Genomic DNA, 20,040 nt, shown 5'->3' on the forward strand with positions numbered 1-20,040 from the left:
AACTTGGGGCCCGATTCTGACCCGCTCGCGAGCGCTGTACGCCCGCAAGCGGGTCGATGGTACCCAAGTGCACATGCGCACGACGGGGGGAGCTCCGTCATGTGCATGCGCGAGACCCGGCGAGCGACGGGGAATCCGTCGCTTGGGGTCTCGCACCAAAGGGGTCGTGCTGTCGATGGTGAGTGACAGCATGCCCCCTTTGGTGGGCGTGCCGGGGGCATGGCTGTCAGACGGAGGCTTTCCCATGGGAACGCCTACCGTCTGGGTCCGGCCCCACTGACATCACTAGTGATGTCAGTGGGAGTGATTTTGGCTCTGATAGAGCCAAAATCACTCCAGGGCTTGCGGCAGCGAGACCCTACCGCAGGGTCTCGTCGCAAGCCCGATGGTCGCGATGGTCTTGACCATCACGACCATCATCATGGACACTCGCATAAGCTGTGGGTTTTAACCCACAGCTATGCGAGCGTCCAGGAGGCCGCTCCAATTTTAGGTAGGCCGGGCCTGATTCAGAGCGAGCGCTCTGGTCAGAGCGTCCGGCTCTGAATCAGGCCCTTGGAGGACTAGTACACTCCCCATCACGTTGTGGTTACTATATTTAGTTCTTGTATTTCTCTTCTTTGAATATCCCGCCACAGTATATATTTATTAGCAACACAAAAGTAATGAAAACATAAAATTAAATCCTGTCCTGTTTGGCTCTAACTAAACAAAATAATTCCCTCTCTCAAAGTGGGGGGACCTAACATCCCTCTCACAAAATAGCATAGTACTTACATTCATTAATCACAGTGTCTCTCAACGGGTCTCTGACCTGTTCCACAGGCAGTGAGAGACTAACTACAGAGACTGACACACCCTTTCTAAGCCTCTCATAGGTAACATGTCAATCAAGGCTGCTAATCAGCTTCTATCAACCAGACAGAAGCTAAAAACCTGGGGCATATATATCTCCCCTTGACACATACTTGCCGACAATCTGGCTGGCCCTTCCGCGAGGGAGCAGCCAGATCGGCATGACTGGGGGGCGTGGCCAGCAAACGGGGCGGGGACGGCCAGTCGATGAGTGTTTGCCGAGCGGGGGGCAGAGCCACACAATCACGTCATTTTGGCCCACCCCCCGCTACACACTGCCGATATTACAGGCGGTGTGAAGCTGGGGACGGGGCCAAAATGACGCGATTCCACGTGAATCGCGTCACCGCCGTCCCCCGCTGCGGGGGCTTTACATGTAAGTGCGGGGGAATAGGAGGGGTCGCCGGCAGCCGGGAGGATTGCCTGCCTTCCCGGGAGGTCGGGAGCGGCACCCGATATTCGGGAGGCTCCCGACCAAATCAGGAGGGTAGGCAAGTATGCCTTGACAGCATTTCCAGTGTTTTTGTCACTATAATAATCGTAAAGTTTAGAATAATAATATAAGAATCAGCAGAAAAAAACAAACAAAGGTGTCTGTGCTTAGTTAACAATAAGTAATGGCAATGTAATATCAATATATCACTAAAGAACAATAGCTTCCAGTCACAGCAACTGCAACTAAAACGCCACTTAACCTAATGTTTTCAAACACAGTAAAATTGTATCACTAAACAAGTGGGTGCGGAATGGGATTGAAATGGGGTTCAAATCCTAACAGCGGATGCCCGACAGGATCAAGATCCCGACAGAGGCAGGTAAGTACCCTAACCTCCCCTACCCCCCCCCTTAACTCTAACCCTCCCTTAGTGGTGCCTAACCCTAACCTACCCCCCTACTGCCTAACCCTAACCTACCCCCGGGGTGCCTAACCCTAACCCCCCTTACCGCTCCCTAAACCTAATCCTTCCGGGGGGTGCCTATCCCTAACCTCTCCCTGGGGGTGTCTAACCCTAACCCTCCCCCCTAGGGGTGCCTAACCCTAATATCCCCCCCAAACTTAACCCTAACCCCGCTAGACTCCCTAATCCTAAAGTGGCTAACGCTAAGGGTGCCCCAGACTTACCTTCGTTCAGGATGTTGTCCTTGGCGTTCTGGTGTCGGGATTATGATAGGCGTCGGTATTTCGATGAATATCATAACTCCCTAGCCGGCATTCCACTGTCGGGATTGTGGCCGCCAGTCACATGACTACATCCCAGTGGGTGCTATATATTTCTGTAGTGCCATTAAACTAATCACAGGAGGGTCTGTTGTGTGTGGTTCCGCTCTAGACTTTATCACACTCCATCTATTTGAAATTTTACCTATTTTAATAATTATCTTGGTTTTACCAACTTACTAAGGGCTGATTTGGTGTTTTGCTGCGATATACCATAGACGGTAATCGCATGAAAAATCCAACTTTAGATAGCATTAGACCATCGGACCAAACATTGAATAATTTCCATAGACAGAAATGCAAATGCCGTATTTATTAAGCATCGTGTTAGTAAACCAATAGCAGCTGCAGAAACATCACAGCAGAATAGTCCAAAAAATATAGACCTGGCTGTGAGCAGCACGTTCTGTGCAGGCTTTGGTGGATAAAGCAGTAAATAAAAAAATAAGTGATGAAAAATTGGGGAGGGGGAACTGCGGGGGGTCCAGTCGGGGGGGGCTTACGTTATACCAGGAAGACACACAGCGAGGGGTCTGCCTTTCTGGACTCAAGCATGCGCAAGTATGGAAAGGCAAGGGATACACAAAAAAAGATGAGCATAGGTTTGATTTTGGCTTGGATCCGCCTGGCAAGTTCGGATCTCAGAACAAGGCAAAACGTCACCTTTCACGGAGATCTGGGCACAGATGTTGGTGTAAGAAGACGTTTTGCCTCATTTCCAGATTTGAACTTGGTGGAAAGATCTGAGCCAAAACCAAATCGCTCATCTCTAGTAAAAAGAACACAGTGATACACATTTTACACTCCAGAAAGGGTCTTGCACCCAACTGTAAGTGACCCCTAGAGTGCATACAGTATTTAGCACAGTGGGATTAACTTGTACAGTATACAGGCCAAGCATAGAAGGGATATGCGGATAAACTGAATATTTATCAATCATGAAGGTTCAGTATATAAAGGGCATAATGGGGCCTTAACTGTATCTTCACATGACCAAACACTGTATATTGTATACTGGGCACAAAGACTATGGGGGAGAGTCAATTAGAAGCAAGTTTCCCTCAATACCTCACAAACTGATGTAACGTTGGTTATCCGGCAGGAAAGCCCCTCACTCATTTTTGCTGGAACCCATAGAGGTGTTGGAATAACTAGTCTTGGCCTCACTATTAATATCAATAATGTATAACATCATACATAGGGGCAGATGTACTAAGCTCTGGAAAGTGATACATTGGAGAGTGATAAACTACCAACCAATCAGCTCCTAACTGTCATTTTGAAACACAGCCTGTAACACGTCAGTTAGGAGCTGAGTGGCTGGTACTTTATCACTTTTTTTAATTTATCACTTTCCAGAGCTTAGTACATCTCCCCCATTAAAATGTTAATTAAAATGTGTTTTGGGGTATTATTTCATGCATTATTTACGTCTTGCTTGTTTTCTACCCAAGCAGCAGTCTTGAAAGATGGAAAGTAGACAGAAGCAGCAGATAAATAAAAGAAAGGTGATAGGAACTGATTGATTGATTGATTGATTGATTGTTTGATTGAATGCAGTAAAAGAAGACTTTGGTGAATATGGAGATGGTAAAGTGACAGATGTGTATTAAATGACAGGTGTATAATAGGAAGCTTATCACACATCATTACAAATTATATTGTGCAATTCTCCTTTATGGAATGTAGAACATGGGTGATGTCATGCTGTGATGTCATAATGGTAACTTCCTATACCAGTGCTTTGTTGTTGCTGCCTCTCTCACACACCCAGGACACTGACATAGGATTATCATTGTTGTTATTAACATTCTCCATATACATCTCTTGCACCCTGATATATACCTCATATACGCACAGCCATCTGAGGGAAAGTTACCTGCGTGAGGTAAGTATCTTATCAAAGACAAGGGCGCCTCACCTGGGTGTGCCTGCAGACTTGGAGATTGACAACTCTAAAATATGACCTTGAGCTTATTTACTTCTACAATTGGAGGTTCTAGTGTTATATCTCAGCCATTTGGGAAATTTTGTGCTTCTCAAAAAGGGATGACCATCCTCTTCAGTAAATTGTGCAATCTTTACACTAATGTGAATAGCAAAGTCGTAACAAGACTTTTTGGTGCCCTGCGCCAGAAAGAGCATTGGCGCCCCCCCCCCCATTTTTCAAATAGGGGCATAAGATAGTGCACCTGAAAAAGGGCCAGGGCCTCATGAGGAAGGGCCAGGGATGAGATAGGGGAGGCCAGGAGATGCTGGGGATAAAAGAAGAGGAAGCTACAAGTGAGAATGATAATAAACAGAAAAATTGACAGGCCCAAACAGCGCCCCCTGCCCTGTGGTGCCCTATGCCATGGCACAGGTCGCACTACCCATGTTACGGCCCTGGTGAATAGGGCAGTGTCAGGCGATGTGGACAGGATCTATATTAATGATATCAGGCAATGTTAGCTATAACTATGGTGTAATGTATATTTCATATGTTCATATTTGAGTGTTAGGTAATGTAACTATAACTATGCATAGCCTCCTAATGCCCAGAGGGACAGGCAGTCCTTCAAACCATGGGTCCCCAGAGGTTTCCTCCACTGGGGTTTTTCCTCTGCTGAGTGCTGAAGGATGACTCTTTGTGAGTCATGAGGCTTCCACCATCTTGGTCCTCTTATAGGACAAGCTTGTAAGAGCCCGCGGCCAATTTGGTCAATAATTTCCAACTTTATAATGCAGAGTAAAAAAAAGTGTAACTGTACTTGTGTTAAAAACTCTTAATTAATGTATTTTAAATAGATTTTGCTTGATTTGGTCCTTGTTTTATGAATGGAGGCTTTCAGAAGGTGAAGAGGATATGAAACGTGAAAAACGCACCTTCTGCAAGCACCTGCAATAAACCCACCCCCATACTTGCAGCCCCCCCCTAAAATCTATTTTGCTAGTTTTTAAGTTTGTACTTTTTTGCCCCCTTTTTCAAAGTCATTTTTTGGGGTATTCTTAAAAAAAATTAGGATTTTTTTGACGCAGTTAACCTTTGGGGACCTGTCCCTAGGGTGAAGGGTGGTTTCCTCACCTTTGCACCCCAAAACCGCAATTCTGCACTTTTTTCTGCCTGGTTTCATAGGTAAATCTTTTTCGCCTATACCAATACATTGACTTTCGACACCGGCGAAAAGTCGCCACAATTGAATACGGGGTTAAGTTTTCGCCTGGCGAAATGACGTCACCGACGAAACTTTTTTGCAGAAAGCGGCTTTTCGCACCTAATTGAATATGCCCCTTAGTGTCCCTGTTTTAAATGTAACTGCTGAGTGCTGAAGGATGACTCTTGTGAGTCATTAGGCTCCCACCATCTTGGTCCTCTTATAGGACAAGCTTGTAAGAGCCCGCAGCCAATCTTGGTCAATAACTTCCAACTTTATAATGCAGAGTAAAAAAAAGTGTAACTGTACTTGTGTTAAAACTCTTAATTAATGTATTTTAAATAGATTTTGCTTGATTTGGTCCTTGTTTTATGAATGGAGGCTTTCAGAAGGTGAAGAGGATATGAAACGTGAAAAACGCACCTTCTGCAAGCACCTGCAATAAACCCACCCCCCATACTTGCAGACCCCCCCCCTAAAATCTATTTTGCTAGTTTTTAAGTTTCTACTCTTTTGCCCCCTTTTTCAAAGTAATTTTTTGGGGTATTCTTAAAAAAAATTAGGATTTTTTTGACGCAGTTAACCTTTGGGGACCTGTCCCTAGGGTGAAGGGTGGTTTCCTGACCTCTGCACCCCAAAACCGCAATTCTGCACTTTTTTCTGCCTGGTTTCATAGGTAAATCTTTTTCGCCTATACCAATACATTGACTTTCGACACCGGCGAAAAGTCGCCACAATTGAATACAGGGATAAGTTTTCGCCTGGCGAAATGACGTCACCGACGAAACTTTTTTGCAGAAAGCGGCTTTTCGCACCTAATTGAATATGCCCCTTAGTGTCCCTGTTTTAAATGTATGCATGTTTCCCTTTAAGTTGTCCTTTCACTATACACAGACCCCTGAGCAACTAAACACAAAATATAATACCCCCCCCCCGTACTTGTACAACTTTCTATGCTACTTTTCTTCTACCGGTACTAAGATGTTATTATACTCATTATTACATATTTCTGACTAAACACTGATTTCGTATTCAGTACTTAATTGTAATAATTTTAATATATTGCACATATATATATATATATATATATGCAGTGGCAAACCCAGGATTTCTAGAGGGGGGGTTCCAAATGCTTGATTTTAGAGTGAGTGTGGCCAGTCCATGAAGAGGGCATAATTAGCACTTCATATGTGTCATACAAAGTGTATTGTATGTCATAATTCCAGCATATACAGGTCCAGCAACCACAGTAAGCCACTAGATGTGGCAGGAGTGCCATCCTGCCTGAGCTGAATGTTTTTATTTCCGATGTGGGCACTATTCCAGAGGGGGAGCAGCAGAAGAACCTAGCACTGCCCTGGACATATATGTACATACTGGTCTCCTTAGGCACTGGATAGTGTATTACACAGTATTAAAAATTAACCTATTGATGGTCTATAGCAGTGCACCCCTAACAGTGCAGGTTTTCCTGATCTCCTAGTTGGTGCACAGGTGTATTTATACTGGCTGACACATGTTAAAACAGCCACAAGTGGTGCTACTTATTTAATTTGTGATACTGAGAACATGCAGCACTAGTAAATTTCTATTATATTACTTTTTCTATTGTGGTCATGGTGTGGGCTTGGGAGGGGGGTTTCCAGGCAACCAGAAACCCCCCCTGCGTTTGCCTATGATATATATATATATATAGAGTGAAGACTGAAAATTGCATAGACATTCTCAGGGGCTACATTCCCATTGCAATGCCTGTAGGAGTAGGACACTAGTGCAGACAGCGATGCTCAGGGCCGGCTGTCATTAATACCTCTTGCTCCCCCAGGTCTGTGTTGGTCACCACCAGCCTCACCACGGGGCGCCCATTCTTTTTGCCATTCTCCGGCCGGGGAGTTCCGGTCAAGGTCATGCCGGGGCTCGGTTCTCGGGCGGTTGTCACCTCCTGGGCTGCCGGCATGGCTGGCAGGAAGAGTGGCTGCGGCCGGGGCTGGTGATTTCCCCGGGATCTCTCTCCCGGGACCTGGTTGTCAACACAAGCGAGACAGCGTTGCCATAGTGAGAAGACGCGCACAAGATACAGTACAGGGCTAAGGAAGCCGCAGAAGGTCACTCACCCTCCATTCTCTCTCTGCCAAACATACAGTAGCTGGGATCAGTCCTACATAGGTCACTATTAGGTCAGGGGAGAATAGGGGTACAGAGTATTATAGGTGCCTGGGCAGCAGTTCTGTATATTGTTTTTAGATCAGGGGCGAATAGGGGTAGAGAGATATTATAGGTGCCTGGGCAGCAGTATTTTATATTGTTATTAGTTCAGGAGAGACTATAAGTAGAGAGGTATTATAGGTGCCTGGTAGCAGTTCTATATATTGTGGTATTAGATCAGGAGAGACTATAAGTAGAGAGGTATTATAGGTGCCTGGTAGCAGTTCTATATACTGTGGTATTAGATCAGGAGAGACCATAAGTAGAGAGGTATTATAGGTGCCTGGTAGCAGTTCTATATAAAGTGGTATTAGATCAGGGGATAATATAAGTAGAGAGGTATTATAGGTGCCTGGTAGCAGTTCAATATACTGTGGTATTAGATCAGGAGAGACTATAACTAGAGAGGTATTATAGGTGCCTGGTAGCAGTTCTATATACTGTGGTATTAGATCAGGAGAGACTATAAGTAGAGAGGTATTATAGCTGCCTGGTAGCAGTTCTATATACTGTGGTATTAGATCAGGAGAGACTATGAGTAGAGAGGTATTATAGCTGCCTGGTAGCAGTTCTATATACTGTGTTATTAGATCAGGAGAGACTATAAGTAGAGAGGTATTATAGCTGCCTGTTAGCAGTTCTGTATACTGTGTTATTAGATCAGGAGAGACTATAAGTAGAGAGGTATTATAGGTGCCTGGTAGCAGTTCTGTATACTGTGTTATTAGTTCAGGAAAGACTATAAGTAGAGAGGTATTATAGGTGCCTGGTAGCAGTTCTATATACTGTGTTATTAGATCAGGAGAGACTATAAGTAGAGAGGTATTATAGGTGCCTGGTAGCAGTTCTATATACTGTGGTATTAGATCAGGAGAGACCATAAGTAGAGAGGTATTATAGGTGCCTGGTAGCAGTTCTATATATTGTGGTATTAGATCAGGAGAGACTATAAGTAGAGAGGTATTATAGGTGCCTGGTAGCAGTTCTATATAAAGTGGTATTAGATCAGGGGATAATATAAGTAGAGAGGTATTATAGGTGCCTGGTAGCAGTTCAATATACTGTGGTATTAGATCAGGAGAGACTATAACTAGAGAGGTATTATAGGTGCCTGGTAGCAGTTACATATACTGTGGTATTAGATAAGGAGAGACTATAAGTAGAGAGGTATTATAGGTGCCTGGTAGCAGTTCTATATACTGTGGTATTAGATCAGGAGAGACTATAAGTAGAGAGGTATTATAGCTGCCTGGTAGCAGTTCTATATACTGTGGTATTAGATCAGGAGAGACTATGAGTAGAGAGGTATTATAGCTGCCTGGTAGCAGTTCTATATACTGTGTTATTAGATCAGGAGAGACTATAAGTAGAGAGGTATTATAGCTGCCTGTTAGCAGTTCTGTATACTGTGTTATTAGATCAGGAGAGACTATAAGTAGAGAGGTATTATAGGTGCCTGGTAGCAGTTCTGTATACTGTGTTATTAGTTCAGGAAAGACTATAAGTAGAGAGGTATTATAGGTGCCTGGTAGCAGTTCTATATACTGTGTTATTAGATCAGGAGAGACTATAAGTAGAGAGGTATTATAGGTGCCTGGTAGCAGTTCTATATACTGTGGTATTAGATCAGGAGAGACTATAAGTAGAGAGGTATTATAGGTGCCTGGTAGCAGCTGTATATACTGTGGTATTAGATCAGGAGAGACTATAAGTAGAGAGGTATTATAGGTGCCTGGTAGCAGTTCTATATACTGTGTTATGAGATCAGGAGAGACTATAAGTAGAGAGGTATTATAGGTGCCTGGTAGCAGTTCTATATACTGTGGTATTAGATCAGGAGAGACTATAAGCAGAGAGGTATTATAGGTCCCCGGTAGCACTTCTATATACTGTGGTATTAGATCAGGAGAGACTATAAGCAGAGAGGTATTATAGGTCCCCGGTAGCACTTCTATATACTGTGGTATTAGATCAGGAGAGACTATAAGCAGAGAGGTATTATAGGTGCCCGGTAGCACTTCTATATACTGTGGTATTAGATCAGGAGAGACTATAAGCAGAGAGGTATTATAGGTGCCCGGTAGCAGCTCTATATACTGTGGTATTAGATCAGGAGAGACTATAAGCAGAGAGGTATTATAGGTGCCCGGTAGCCTGGTAGCAGTTCTATATACTGTGGTATTAGATCAGGAGAGACTATAAGTAGAGAGGTATTATAGGTGCCTGGTAGCAGTTCTATATACTGTGTTATGAGATCAGGAGAGACTATTAGTAGAGAGGTATTATAGGTGCCTGGTAGCACTTCTATATACTGTGGTATTAGATCAGGAGAGACTATAAGCAGAGAGGTATTATAGGTGCCCGGTAGCACTTCTATATACTGTGGTATTAGATCAGGAGAGACTATAAGCAGAGAGGTATTATAGGTGCCCGGTAGCACTTCTATATACTGTGGTATTAGATCAGGAGAGACTATAAGCAGAGAGGTATTATAGGTGCCCGGTAGCCTGGTAGCAGTTCTATATACTGTGGTATTAGATCAGGAGAGACTATAAGTAGAGAGGTATTATAGGTGCCTGGTAGCAGTTCTATACTGTGTTATTAGATCAGGAGAGACTATAAGCAGAGAGGTATTACAGGTGCCTGGTAGCAGTTCTATATACTGTGGTATTAGATCAGGAGAGACTATAAGTAGAGAGGTATTACAGGTGCCTGGTAGCAGTTCTATATACTGTGGTATGAGATCATTAGAGACTATAAGTAGAGAGGTATTATAGGTGCCTGGTACCAGTTCTATATACTGTGGTATGAGATCAGGAGAGACTATAAGTAGAGAGGTATTATAGGTGCCTGGTAGCAGTTCTATATACTGTGGTATTAGATCAGGAGAGACTATAAGCAGAGAGGTATTATAGGTGCCTGGTACCAGTTCTATATACTGTGGTATGAGATCAGGAGAGACTATAAGTAGAGAGGTATTATAGGTGCCTGGTAGCAGTTCTATATACTGTGGTATTAGATCAGGAGAGACTATAAGCAGAGAGGTATTATAGGTGCCTGGTAGCAGTTCTATATACTGTGGTATTACATCAGGAGAGACTATAAGCAGAGAGGTATTATAGGTGCCTGGTAGCACTTCTATATACTGTGGTATTAGAAGAGACTATAAGTAGAGAGGTATTATAGGTGCCTGTAGCAGTTCTGTATACTGTGGTATTAGATCAGGAGAGACTATAAGCAGAGAGGTATTATAGGTGCCTGGTAGCAGTTCTATATACTGTGGTATTAGAAGAGACTATAAGCAGAGAGGTATTATAGGTGCCTGTAGCAGTTCTATATACTGTGGTATTAGATCAGGAGAGACTATAAGTAGAGAGGTATTATAGGTGCCTGGTAGCAGTTCTATATACTGTGTTATTAGAAGACACTATAAGTAGAGAGGTATTATAGGTGCCTGGTAGCAGTTCTATATACTGTGTTATTAGATCAGGAGAGACTATAAGTAGAGAGGTGTTATAGGTGCCTGTAGCAGTTCTGTATACTGTGGTATTAGATCAGGAGAGACTATAAGTAGAGAGGTATTATAGGTGCCTGGTAGCAGTTCTATATACTGTGGTATTAGATCAGGAGAGACTATAAGCAGAGAGGTATTATAGGTGCCTGGTAGCACTTCTATATACTGTGGTATTAGAAGAGACTATAAGTAGAGAGGTATTATAGGTGCCTGTAGCAGTTCTGTATACTGTGGTATTAGATCAGGAGAGACTATAAGTAGAGAGGTATTACAGGTGCCTGGTAGCAGTTCTATATACTGTGGTATTAGATCAGGAGAGACTATAAGTAGAGAGGTATTATAGGTGCCTGTAGCAGTTCTGTATACTGTGGTATTAGATCAGGAGAGACTATAAGTAGAGAGGTATTATAGGTGCCTGGTAGCAGTTCTATATACTGTGGTATTAGATCAGGAGAGACTATAAGTAGAGAGGTATTATAGGTGCCTGGTAGCAGTTCTATATACTGTGGTATGAGATCAGGAGAGACTATAAGTAGAGAGGTATCATAGGTGCCTGGTAGCAGTTCTATATACTGTGGTATGAGATCAGGATATACTATAAGTAGAGAGGTATTATAGGTGCCTGGTAGCAGTTACATATACTGTGGTATTAGATCAGGAGAGACTATAAGCAGAGAGGTATTATAGGTGCCTGGTAGCAGTTCTATATACTGTGGTATGAGATCAGGAGAGACTATAAGTAGAGAGGTATTATAGGTGCATGGTAGCAGTTCTATATACTGTGTTATTAGATCAGGAGAGACTATAAGTAGAGAGGTATTATAGGTGCCTGGTAGCAGCTCTATATACTGTGTTATTAGATCAGGAGAGACTATAAGTAGAGAGGTATTATAGGTGCCTGGTAGCAGTTCTATATACTGTGGTATTAGAAGAGACTATAAGCAGAGAGGTATTATAGGTGCCTGGTAGCAGTTCTATATACTGTGGTATTAGATCAGGAGAGACTATAAGTAGAGAGGTATTATAGGTGCCTGGTAGCAGTTCTATATACTGTGGTAACAAATCAGGAGAGACTATAAGCAGAGAGGTATTATAGGTGCCTGGTACCAGTTCTATATACTGTGGTATGAGATCAGGAGAGACTATAAGTAGAGAGGTATTATAGGTGCCTGGTAGCAGTTCTATATACTGTGGTATTAGATCAGGAGAGACTATAAGCAGAGAGGTATTATAGGTGCCTGGTAGCAGTTCTATATACTGTGGTATTAGAAGAGACTATAAGTAGAGAGGTATTATAGGTGCCTGTAGCAGTTCTATATACTGTGGTATTAGATCAGGAGAGACTATAAGTAGAGAGGTATTATAGGTGCCTGGTAGCAGTTCTATATACTGTGGTATTAGATCAGGAGAGACTATAAGTAGAGAGGTATTATAGGTGCCTGGTAGCACTTCTATATACTGTGTTAGTAGATCAGGAGAGACTATAAGCAGAGAGGTATTATAGGTGCCTGGTAGCAGTTCTATATACTGTGTTATTAGATCAGGAGAGACTATAAGTAGAGAGGTATTATAGGTGCCTGGTAGCAGTTCTATATACTGTGGTATTAGATCAGGAGAGACTATAAGCAGAGAGGTATTATAGGTGCCTGGTACCAGTTCTATATACTGTGGTATGAGATCAGGAGAGACTATAAGTAGAGAGGTATTATAGGTGCCTGGTAGCAGTTCTATATACTGTGGTATTAGAAGAGACTATAAGTAGAGAGGTATTATAGGTGCCTGTAGCAGTTCTATATACTGTGGTATTAGATCAGGAGAGACTATAAGTAGAGAGGTATTATAGGTGCCTGGTAGCAGTTCTATATACTGTGTTATTAGAAGAGACTATAAGTAGAGAGGTATTATAGGTGCCTGGTAGCAGTTCTATATACTGTGTTATTAGATCAGGAGAGACTATAAGTAGAGAGGTATTATAGGTGCCTGGTAGCAGTTCTATATACTGTGTTATTAGATCAGGAGAGACTATAAGTAGAGAGGTATTATAGGTGCCTGGTAGCAGTTCTATATACTGTGTTATTAGATCAGGAGAGACTATAAATAGAGAGGTATTATAGGTGCCTGGTAGCAGTTCTATATACTGTGGTATTAGTTCAGGAGAGACTATAAGTAGAGAGGTATTATAGGTGCCTGGTTGCAGTTCTTTATACTGTGGTATTAGATCATTAGAGACTATAAGTAGAGAGGTATTATAGGTGCCTGGTAGCAGTTCTATATACTGTGGTATTAGATCAGGAGAGACTATAAGTAGAGAGGTATTATAGGTGCCTGGTAGCAGTTCTATATACTGTGTTATTAGATCAGGAGAGACTATAAGTAGAGAGGTATTATAGGTGCCTGGTAGCAGTTCTATATACTTTATTATTAGATCAGGAGAGACTATAAGTAGAGAGGTATTATAGGTGCCTGGTAGCAGTTCAATATACTGTGGTATTAGATCAGGAGAGACTATAAGTAGAGAGGTATTATAGGTGCCTGGTAGCAGGTCTATATACGGTGTTATTAGATCAGGAGAGACTATAAGTAGAGAGGTATTATAGGTGCCTGGTAGCAGTTCTATATACTGTGTTATTAGATCAGGAGAGACTATAAGTAGAGAGGTATTATAGGTTCCTGGTAGCAGTTCTATATACTGTGTTATTAGATCAGGAGAGACTATAAGTAGGAAGGTATTATAGGTGCCTGGTAGCAGTTCTATATACTGTGGTATGAGATCAGGAGAGACTATAAGTAGAGAGGTATTATAGGTGCCTGGTAGCAGTTCTATATACTGTTGTATTAGATCGGGAGAGACTATAAGTAGAGAGGTATTATAGGTGCCTGGTAGCAGTTCTATATACTGTGTTAGATCGGGAGAGACTATAAGTAGAGAGGTATTATAGGTGCCTGGTAGCAGTTCTATATACTGTGTTATTAGATCAGGAGAGACTATAAGTAGAGAGGTATTATAGGTGCCTGGTAGCAGTTCTATATACTGTGTTATTAGATCAGGAGAGACTATAAGTAGAGAGGTATTATAGGTGCCTGGTAGCAGTTCTATATACTGTGGTATTAGATCAGGAGAGACTATAAGTAGAGAGGTATTATAGGTGCCTGGTAGCAGTTCTTTATACTGTGGTATTAGATCATTAGAGACTATAAGTAGAGAGGTATTATAGGTGCCTGGTAGCATTTCTATATACTGTGGTATTAGATCAGGAGAGACTATAAGTAGAGAGGTATTATAGGTGCCTGGTAGCAGTTCTATATACTGTGTTATTAGATCAGGAGAGACTATAAGTAGAGAGGTATTATAGGTGCCTGGTAGCAGTTCTATATACTGTGTTATTAGATCAGGAGGGACTATAAGTAGAGAGGTATTATAGGTGCCTGGTAGCAGTTCAATATACTGTGGTATTAGATCAGGAGAGACTATAAGTAGAGAGGTATTATAGTTGCCTGGTAGCAGTTCTATATACTGTGTTATTAGATCAGGAGAGACTATAAGTAGAGAGGTATTATAGGTGCCTGGTAGCAGTTCTATATACTGTGTTATTAGATCAGGAGAGACTATAAGTAGAGAGGTATTATAGGTTCCTGGTAGCAGTTCTATATACTGTGTTATTAGATCAGGAGAGACTATAAGTAGAGAGGTATTATAGGTGCCTGGTAGCAGTTCTATATACTGTGTTATTAGATCAGGAGGGACTATAAGTAGAGAGGTATTATAGGTGCCTGGTAGCAGTTCTATATACTGTGTTATTAGATCAGGAGGGACTATAAGTAGAGAGGTATTATAGGTGCCTGGTAGCAGTTCAATATACTGTGGTATTAGATCAGGAGAGACTATAAGTAGAGAGGTATTATAGTTGCCTGGTAGCAGTTCTATATACTGTGTTATTAGATCAGGAGAGACTATAAGTAGAGAGGTATTATAGGTGCCTGGTAGCAGTTCTATATACTGTGTTATTAGATCAGGAGAGACTATAAGTAGAGAGGTATTATAGGTTCCTGGTAGCAGTTCTATATACTGTGTTATTAGATCAGGAGAGACTATAAGTAGAGAGGTATTATAGGTGCCTGGTAGCAGTTCTATATACTGTGGTATGAGATCAGGAGAGACTATAAGTAGAGAGGTATTATAGGTGCCTGGTAGCAGTTCTATATACTGTTGTATTAGATCAGGAGAGACTATAAGTAGAGAGGTATTATAGGTGCCTGGTAGCAGTTCTATATACTGTGTTATTAGATCAGGAGAGACTATAAGTAGAGAGGTATTATAGGTGCCTGGTAGCAGTTCTATATACTGTGTTATTAGATCAGGAGAGACTATAAGTAGAGAGGTATTATAGGTGCCTGTAGCAGTTCTTTATACTGTGATATTAGATCAGGAGAGACTATAAGTAGAGAGGTATTATAGGTGCCTGGTAGCAGTTCTATATACTGTGTTATTAGATCAGGAGAGACTATAAGTAGAGAGGTATTATAGGTGCCTGGTAGCAGTTCTATATACTGTGGTATGAGATCAGGAGAGAGTATAAGTAGAGAGGTATTATAGGTGCCTGGTAGCAGTTCTATATACTGTGGTATTAGATCAGGAGAGACTATGGGCCTGATTCAGACCCACTCACGAGCGGCTGTCCGCTCGCAAGTGGGTCGATGTTATGGACTGAGCATGCGCACGACGGAGGGAGCTCCGTCGTACGCATGCGCCAGACGCGACGAGCGAAGGAAAGTCCTTCGCTCGTTGTGTCCGATCAAAGGGGGCGTGCTGTCAATGTTGATTGACAGCACGCCCCCTTTGGTGTGACAGCACGCCCCCTTTGGTGGGCGTGCCGGGGGCGTGCCTCCCTGACGGGGGCGTTCCCACGGGAACGCCTCCCGTCAGAAGCCGGCCCACTGACATCACTAGTGATGTCAGTGGGAGTGATTTTGGCTCTGATAGAGCCAAAATCGCTCCGGAGCTTGCGGTTGAAAACTTCAACCGCAGGCTCCGGCTCGCAAATTCGATGGTCGCGATGGTCTCGACCATCGCGACCATCACAATGCACGCTCGTATAGCCTGTGGGTGGTGACCCACAGCTATACGAGCGTCCAGGAGGACGCTCCATGAAAATGGAGCCCGGCCCTCATTCAGAGCGTGCGCTCTGCTCAGAGCGTACGGCTCTGAATGAGGGCCTATAAGTAGAGAGGTATTATAGGTGCCTGGTAGCAGTTCTATAAACTGTGTTATTAGATCAGGAGAGACTATAAGTAGAGAGGTATTATAGGTGCCTGGTAGCAGTTCTATATACTGTATTATTAGATCAGGAGAGACTATAAGTAGAGAGGTATTATAGGTGCCTGTAGCAGTTCTTTATACTGTGATATTAGATCAGGAGAGACTATAAGTAGAGAGGTATTATAGGTGCCTGGTAGCAGTTACATATACTGTGTTATTAGATCAGGAAAGACTATAAGTAGAGAGGTATTATAGGTGCCTGGTAGCAGTTCTTTATACTGTGATATTAGATCAGGAGAGACTATAAGTAGAGAGGTATTATAGGTGCCTGTAGCAGTTCTTTATACTGTGTTATTAGATCAGGAGAGACTATAAGTAGAGAGGTATTATAGGTGCCTGGTAGCAGCTCTATATACTGTGTTTTTAGATCAGGAGAGGAAAGGGATACAAAAGTATTATAGGTGCCTGGGCAGTAGTTCTATATGCTATTATTTTTACTGGGGAGAATATGGGTAATGAGCTATTGTAGGCAGTGTCGGCAACATAAATCGTGGGGCCTGGTACGCTCATGTTTTTTTTGGCCCCTATACCCTCTCCTAGTCTTTACCTAAAGGTGGGTACACACTGGGCGATATTACTGAGCGACTGCACGATTACGACATCGTAATCGTGCAGTCGCTCAGTAATCATGCACAAATCGTGCACTTTTATGTTGGAAACGACCAGCGATGCGCACTCCCGCTGGTCGTTTCCGACATTGTTCATTGGGCTGACATGCAGGCCAACCTGACGATCTCGTCTGGTTGCTGCATGTCGGGGAATGGGGGAGAGAGCCCGGCGCTGAACGATATCGTTAATGATATCGTTCAGCGGCTGTGCTCAATGTCATGAACGACATTGAGCACAGCCTGCCGGGGACACACTACACGATATCACTCAGGGAGCATATCGTGTAGTGTGTACCCACCATAAGCCCGTCACACACACACACCCCTCTTCCCAGCCCCTGTTACTGTCACACACCCCTCTTCCCCAGCCCGTGTCACACACCCCTCTTCCCCAGCCCCTGTGTCACGCACCCCTCATCCCCAGCCCCTGTGTCACACACCCCTCTTCCCCAGCTCCTGTGTCACACACCCCTCTTCCCCAGCCCGTGTCACACATCCCTTTTCCCCAGTCCGTCACATCACACACAGCCCCTGTGTCTGTCACATCTCCCCCTCTTCCCCAGCCCGTCACATCTTCCCCAGCCCCTGTCACAATTCCCCCTTCCCAGCCCCTGTCACATCTCCCCCTCTTCCCCAGCCCCTGTCACAGTTCCCCCTTCCCAGCCCCTGTCACATCTCCCCCTCTTCCCCAGCCCCTGTCACAGTTCCCCCTTCCCAGCCCCTGTCACATCTCCCCCTCTTCCCCAGCCCGTCACAATTCCCCCTTCCCAGCCCGTCACATCTCCCCCTCTTCCCCAGCCCCTGTCACAGTTCCCCCTTCCCAGCCCCTGTCACATCTCCCCCTCTTCCCCAGCCCGTCACAATTCCCCCTTCCCAGCCCCTGTCACATCTCCCCCTCTTCCCCAGCCCCTGTCACATCTAACATCCGTCGCTAACGCACAAAGCTGGGAACATTGAACGCAGATCTGATGCCCTCAGCCTTCTGAGTAGGTCTATACTGTCACAGACATAGCGGGTCTACAGACACACAGAAGGCTCTCCTGTTGCAAGCAATGTCTACTTTAAGGATGCCCAGAAAACAGTGTTTAAAGGGCCCGACACGCTTGTGTTCTCTAGCCACCCTGTTACCTCCACCAAATGCTGAATACCTGTCACTCACTTTGCAAGTGAGCATATTCGCAATTTAATCGCTGCACGTGCACAGTGCAGTTTACACATATGCGCAATGGCAGAGCTGTAACTAGACTTTTTGGTGCCCTGTGCCAGAGAGAGCATTGGCGCCCCTCCCCCTATTTTTTAAATAGGGACATAAAATGCAGTTCAGTGCACCTGAAAACGGGCCACGGTCTCATGGGGAAGGGCCAGGGAAGAGATAGGAGAGGCCAGGAGATGCTGGGGATAAAAGAAGAGGAACCTACAAGTGTGAATGATAATAAACAGGAAAAGTGACAGGCCCAAACAGCGCCCCCTGCCCTGCGGTGCTCTCTGCCATGGCACTGGTCGTACTATCCTAGCTACGGCCAATGGCTAACAATTGCTCAGTCTACGTAAATATCATCATTTGTGGCATGGTTTGTCCAGGTACACAGGTACACAGTTACTTGCTCTGTCTTACTCTTTTCCCAAATCTGAATCAGGCCCTCAGTCCTTTTTAAGTGTAAAAGGGTATATGTATTTTTTTTATATTATTTATAACTCTGCAGTGCTTTGGATTACTATGCTTACTACAGTCTTCTTTGAATTGTTGGAAATGATGTCTGTGCAGGTGTTGAGTGCACAGTTATATATGCAGGCACCAGCGGATGACTCAAACTATGAACAGTCCAGTTACTTAACATATGGTGTTGGTTTATTGATAGATATAGCAGGTACCGCTGTACCCACTGTTACATGCACGCTGGTTATGGAGTGGAATGAGGTTCCATGCAGGTCAGCAGCTGGTGAGTACGTTTCTTGCAGGGAAGTGGAGCAGTATGCTGGAACAGCTTTATAGCAGGTAATAATCAGGTCTCTCATAGGAGTAGAAGATGACTCCCACCATGTTACTCTTACACAGTACACAGTAAAAACAAGATGGCCCCTGCACATGCTCAGTAGTGATCTCGGAGCCATATTGGAACAGTGCATGAAGCCTCCCTGGAAGGACAGGAAGACTAGAGTCTGCGCAGTAGTGCACTCCTCTTTCAACAGCCCCCTCCCTTCTGCTACAAGCTTCTCCATGTTACAAACATTTAATTTTAGCTTTTCTGTAGCGACCTGTAAAATAAATTGGTTTAAATACACGAAAAGGCATCAACATATCACGTGACTATGGCTTGACCTTCTTGGAAGATAGTTACAATTTGCGTTGTTTCTTTAAAGAGAACATCTCTGGACTTAACAAGCTTTCTGCTATTTGGATTCCACAATCTGTAACCTTTGCGCTCATGACAGTAGCCAAGCATGATGCTCTTTACTGACTTTGAATCCAGCTTTTGTCTTTTCTCCTTTATTATATGGACATAGGTCATACTTCCAAAGGTTCTGAGATGTCTTACATTTGTTTTTTCTTTGACTACGCTTCAATAGGTATTATGTTCATGAGATAAACTGCTATAGACACGGCTTCCGCCCAAAATTGCTTGTCCAGGTCTGCATCCTTTAGCACGTATCTTGTTCTTTCTACTAATTTGCTCATTCACTGACACCATTTTGTTCAGGAGCATAGGCAATGGTCAATTGATGCTCTATTTCATATTTTCTTAAGAAATGCTCCACCTCTCTGGTGAGATATTCTCCATCGTTTTTAGATTTTAGGGTCTTGAGTCTGTGACCTGTTTGATTCTTTACAAGTCTCTTCTATTCTGAAAACGTTTTCACCACTACAGATTTTTCTCTGATGAAGCATACGTGTCTTCCTTGTAAAGTTATCTATAAACGTAATGAACATGGGCGTATTAAGAGAAGGGGGGGCCCGTGTCTACTCCCTGTCCGGGGGCCTCCTTCTCTTAATACGCCCATTACTCCCTCCTACTACTCCCTCCTCTCTCCCCAGCTGCAGTCAGTGAACTGACAGCAACAGTAGACTCTGGGCACTAGAGTGAGCCCGGAGCCTACTGCGCATGTGCAGGTCACAGGGAAAATGTCGCGGCAGCCATTTTCCTGGTGATTTCCTACTGCACATGTGCAAAACACTGGGAAAATGGCCG

At 43.7% G+C, this 20,040-nt stretch overlaps 1 protein-coding gene across 2 annotated transcripts in view; it reads right to left on the reverse strand.

Annotated features, from left to right (window-relative positions):
• Nucleotides 1–7,215, reverse strand: part of CFAP69 (cilia and flagella associated protein 69) — a 78,905-nt gene extending 71,690 nt beyond the window's left edge. The window contains exon 1 of one of the 2 annotated variants that reach the window (XM_088478621.1): nucleotides 7,061–7,215. In XM_088478621.1, the coding sequence (XP_088334747.1) occupies nucleotides 7,061–7,165 (105 nt within the window). In that variant the 5' untranslated portion in view covers nucleotides 7,166–7,215. Of the gene's footprint in view, nucleotides 1–7,018 lie in introns of both variants that reach the window. The other variant, XM_088478620.1, reaches the window with a different exon arrangement.
• Nucleotides 7,216–20,040: the final 12,825 nt, after the last annotated feature.

Source organism: Taudactylus pleione, unplaced genomic scaffold (assembly GCF_031769625.1).
Source record: "Taudactylus pleione unplaced genomic scaffold, aTauple2 ptg000216l, whole genome shotgun sequence".
In the NCBI taxonomy this organism is placed as follows: Eukaryota; Metazoa; Chordata; class Amphibia; order Anura; family Myobatrachidae; genus Taudactylus; species Taudactylus pleione.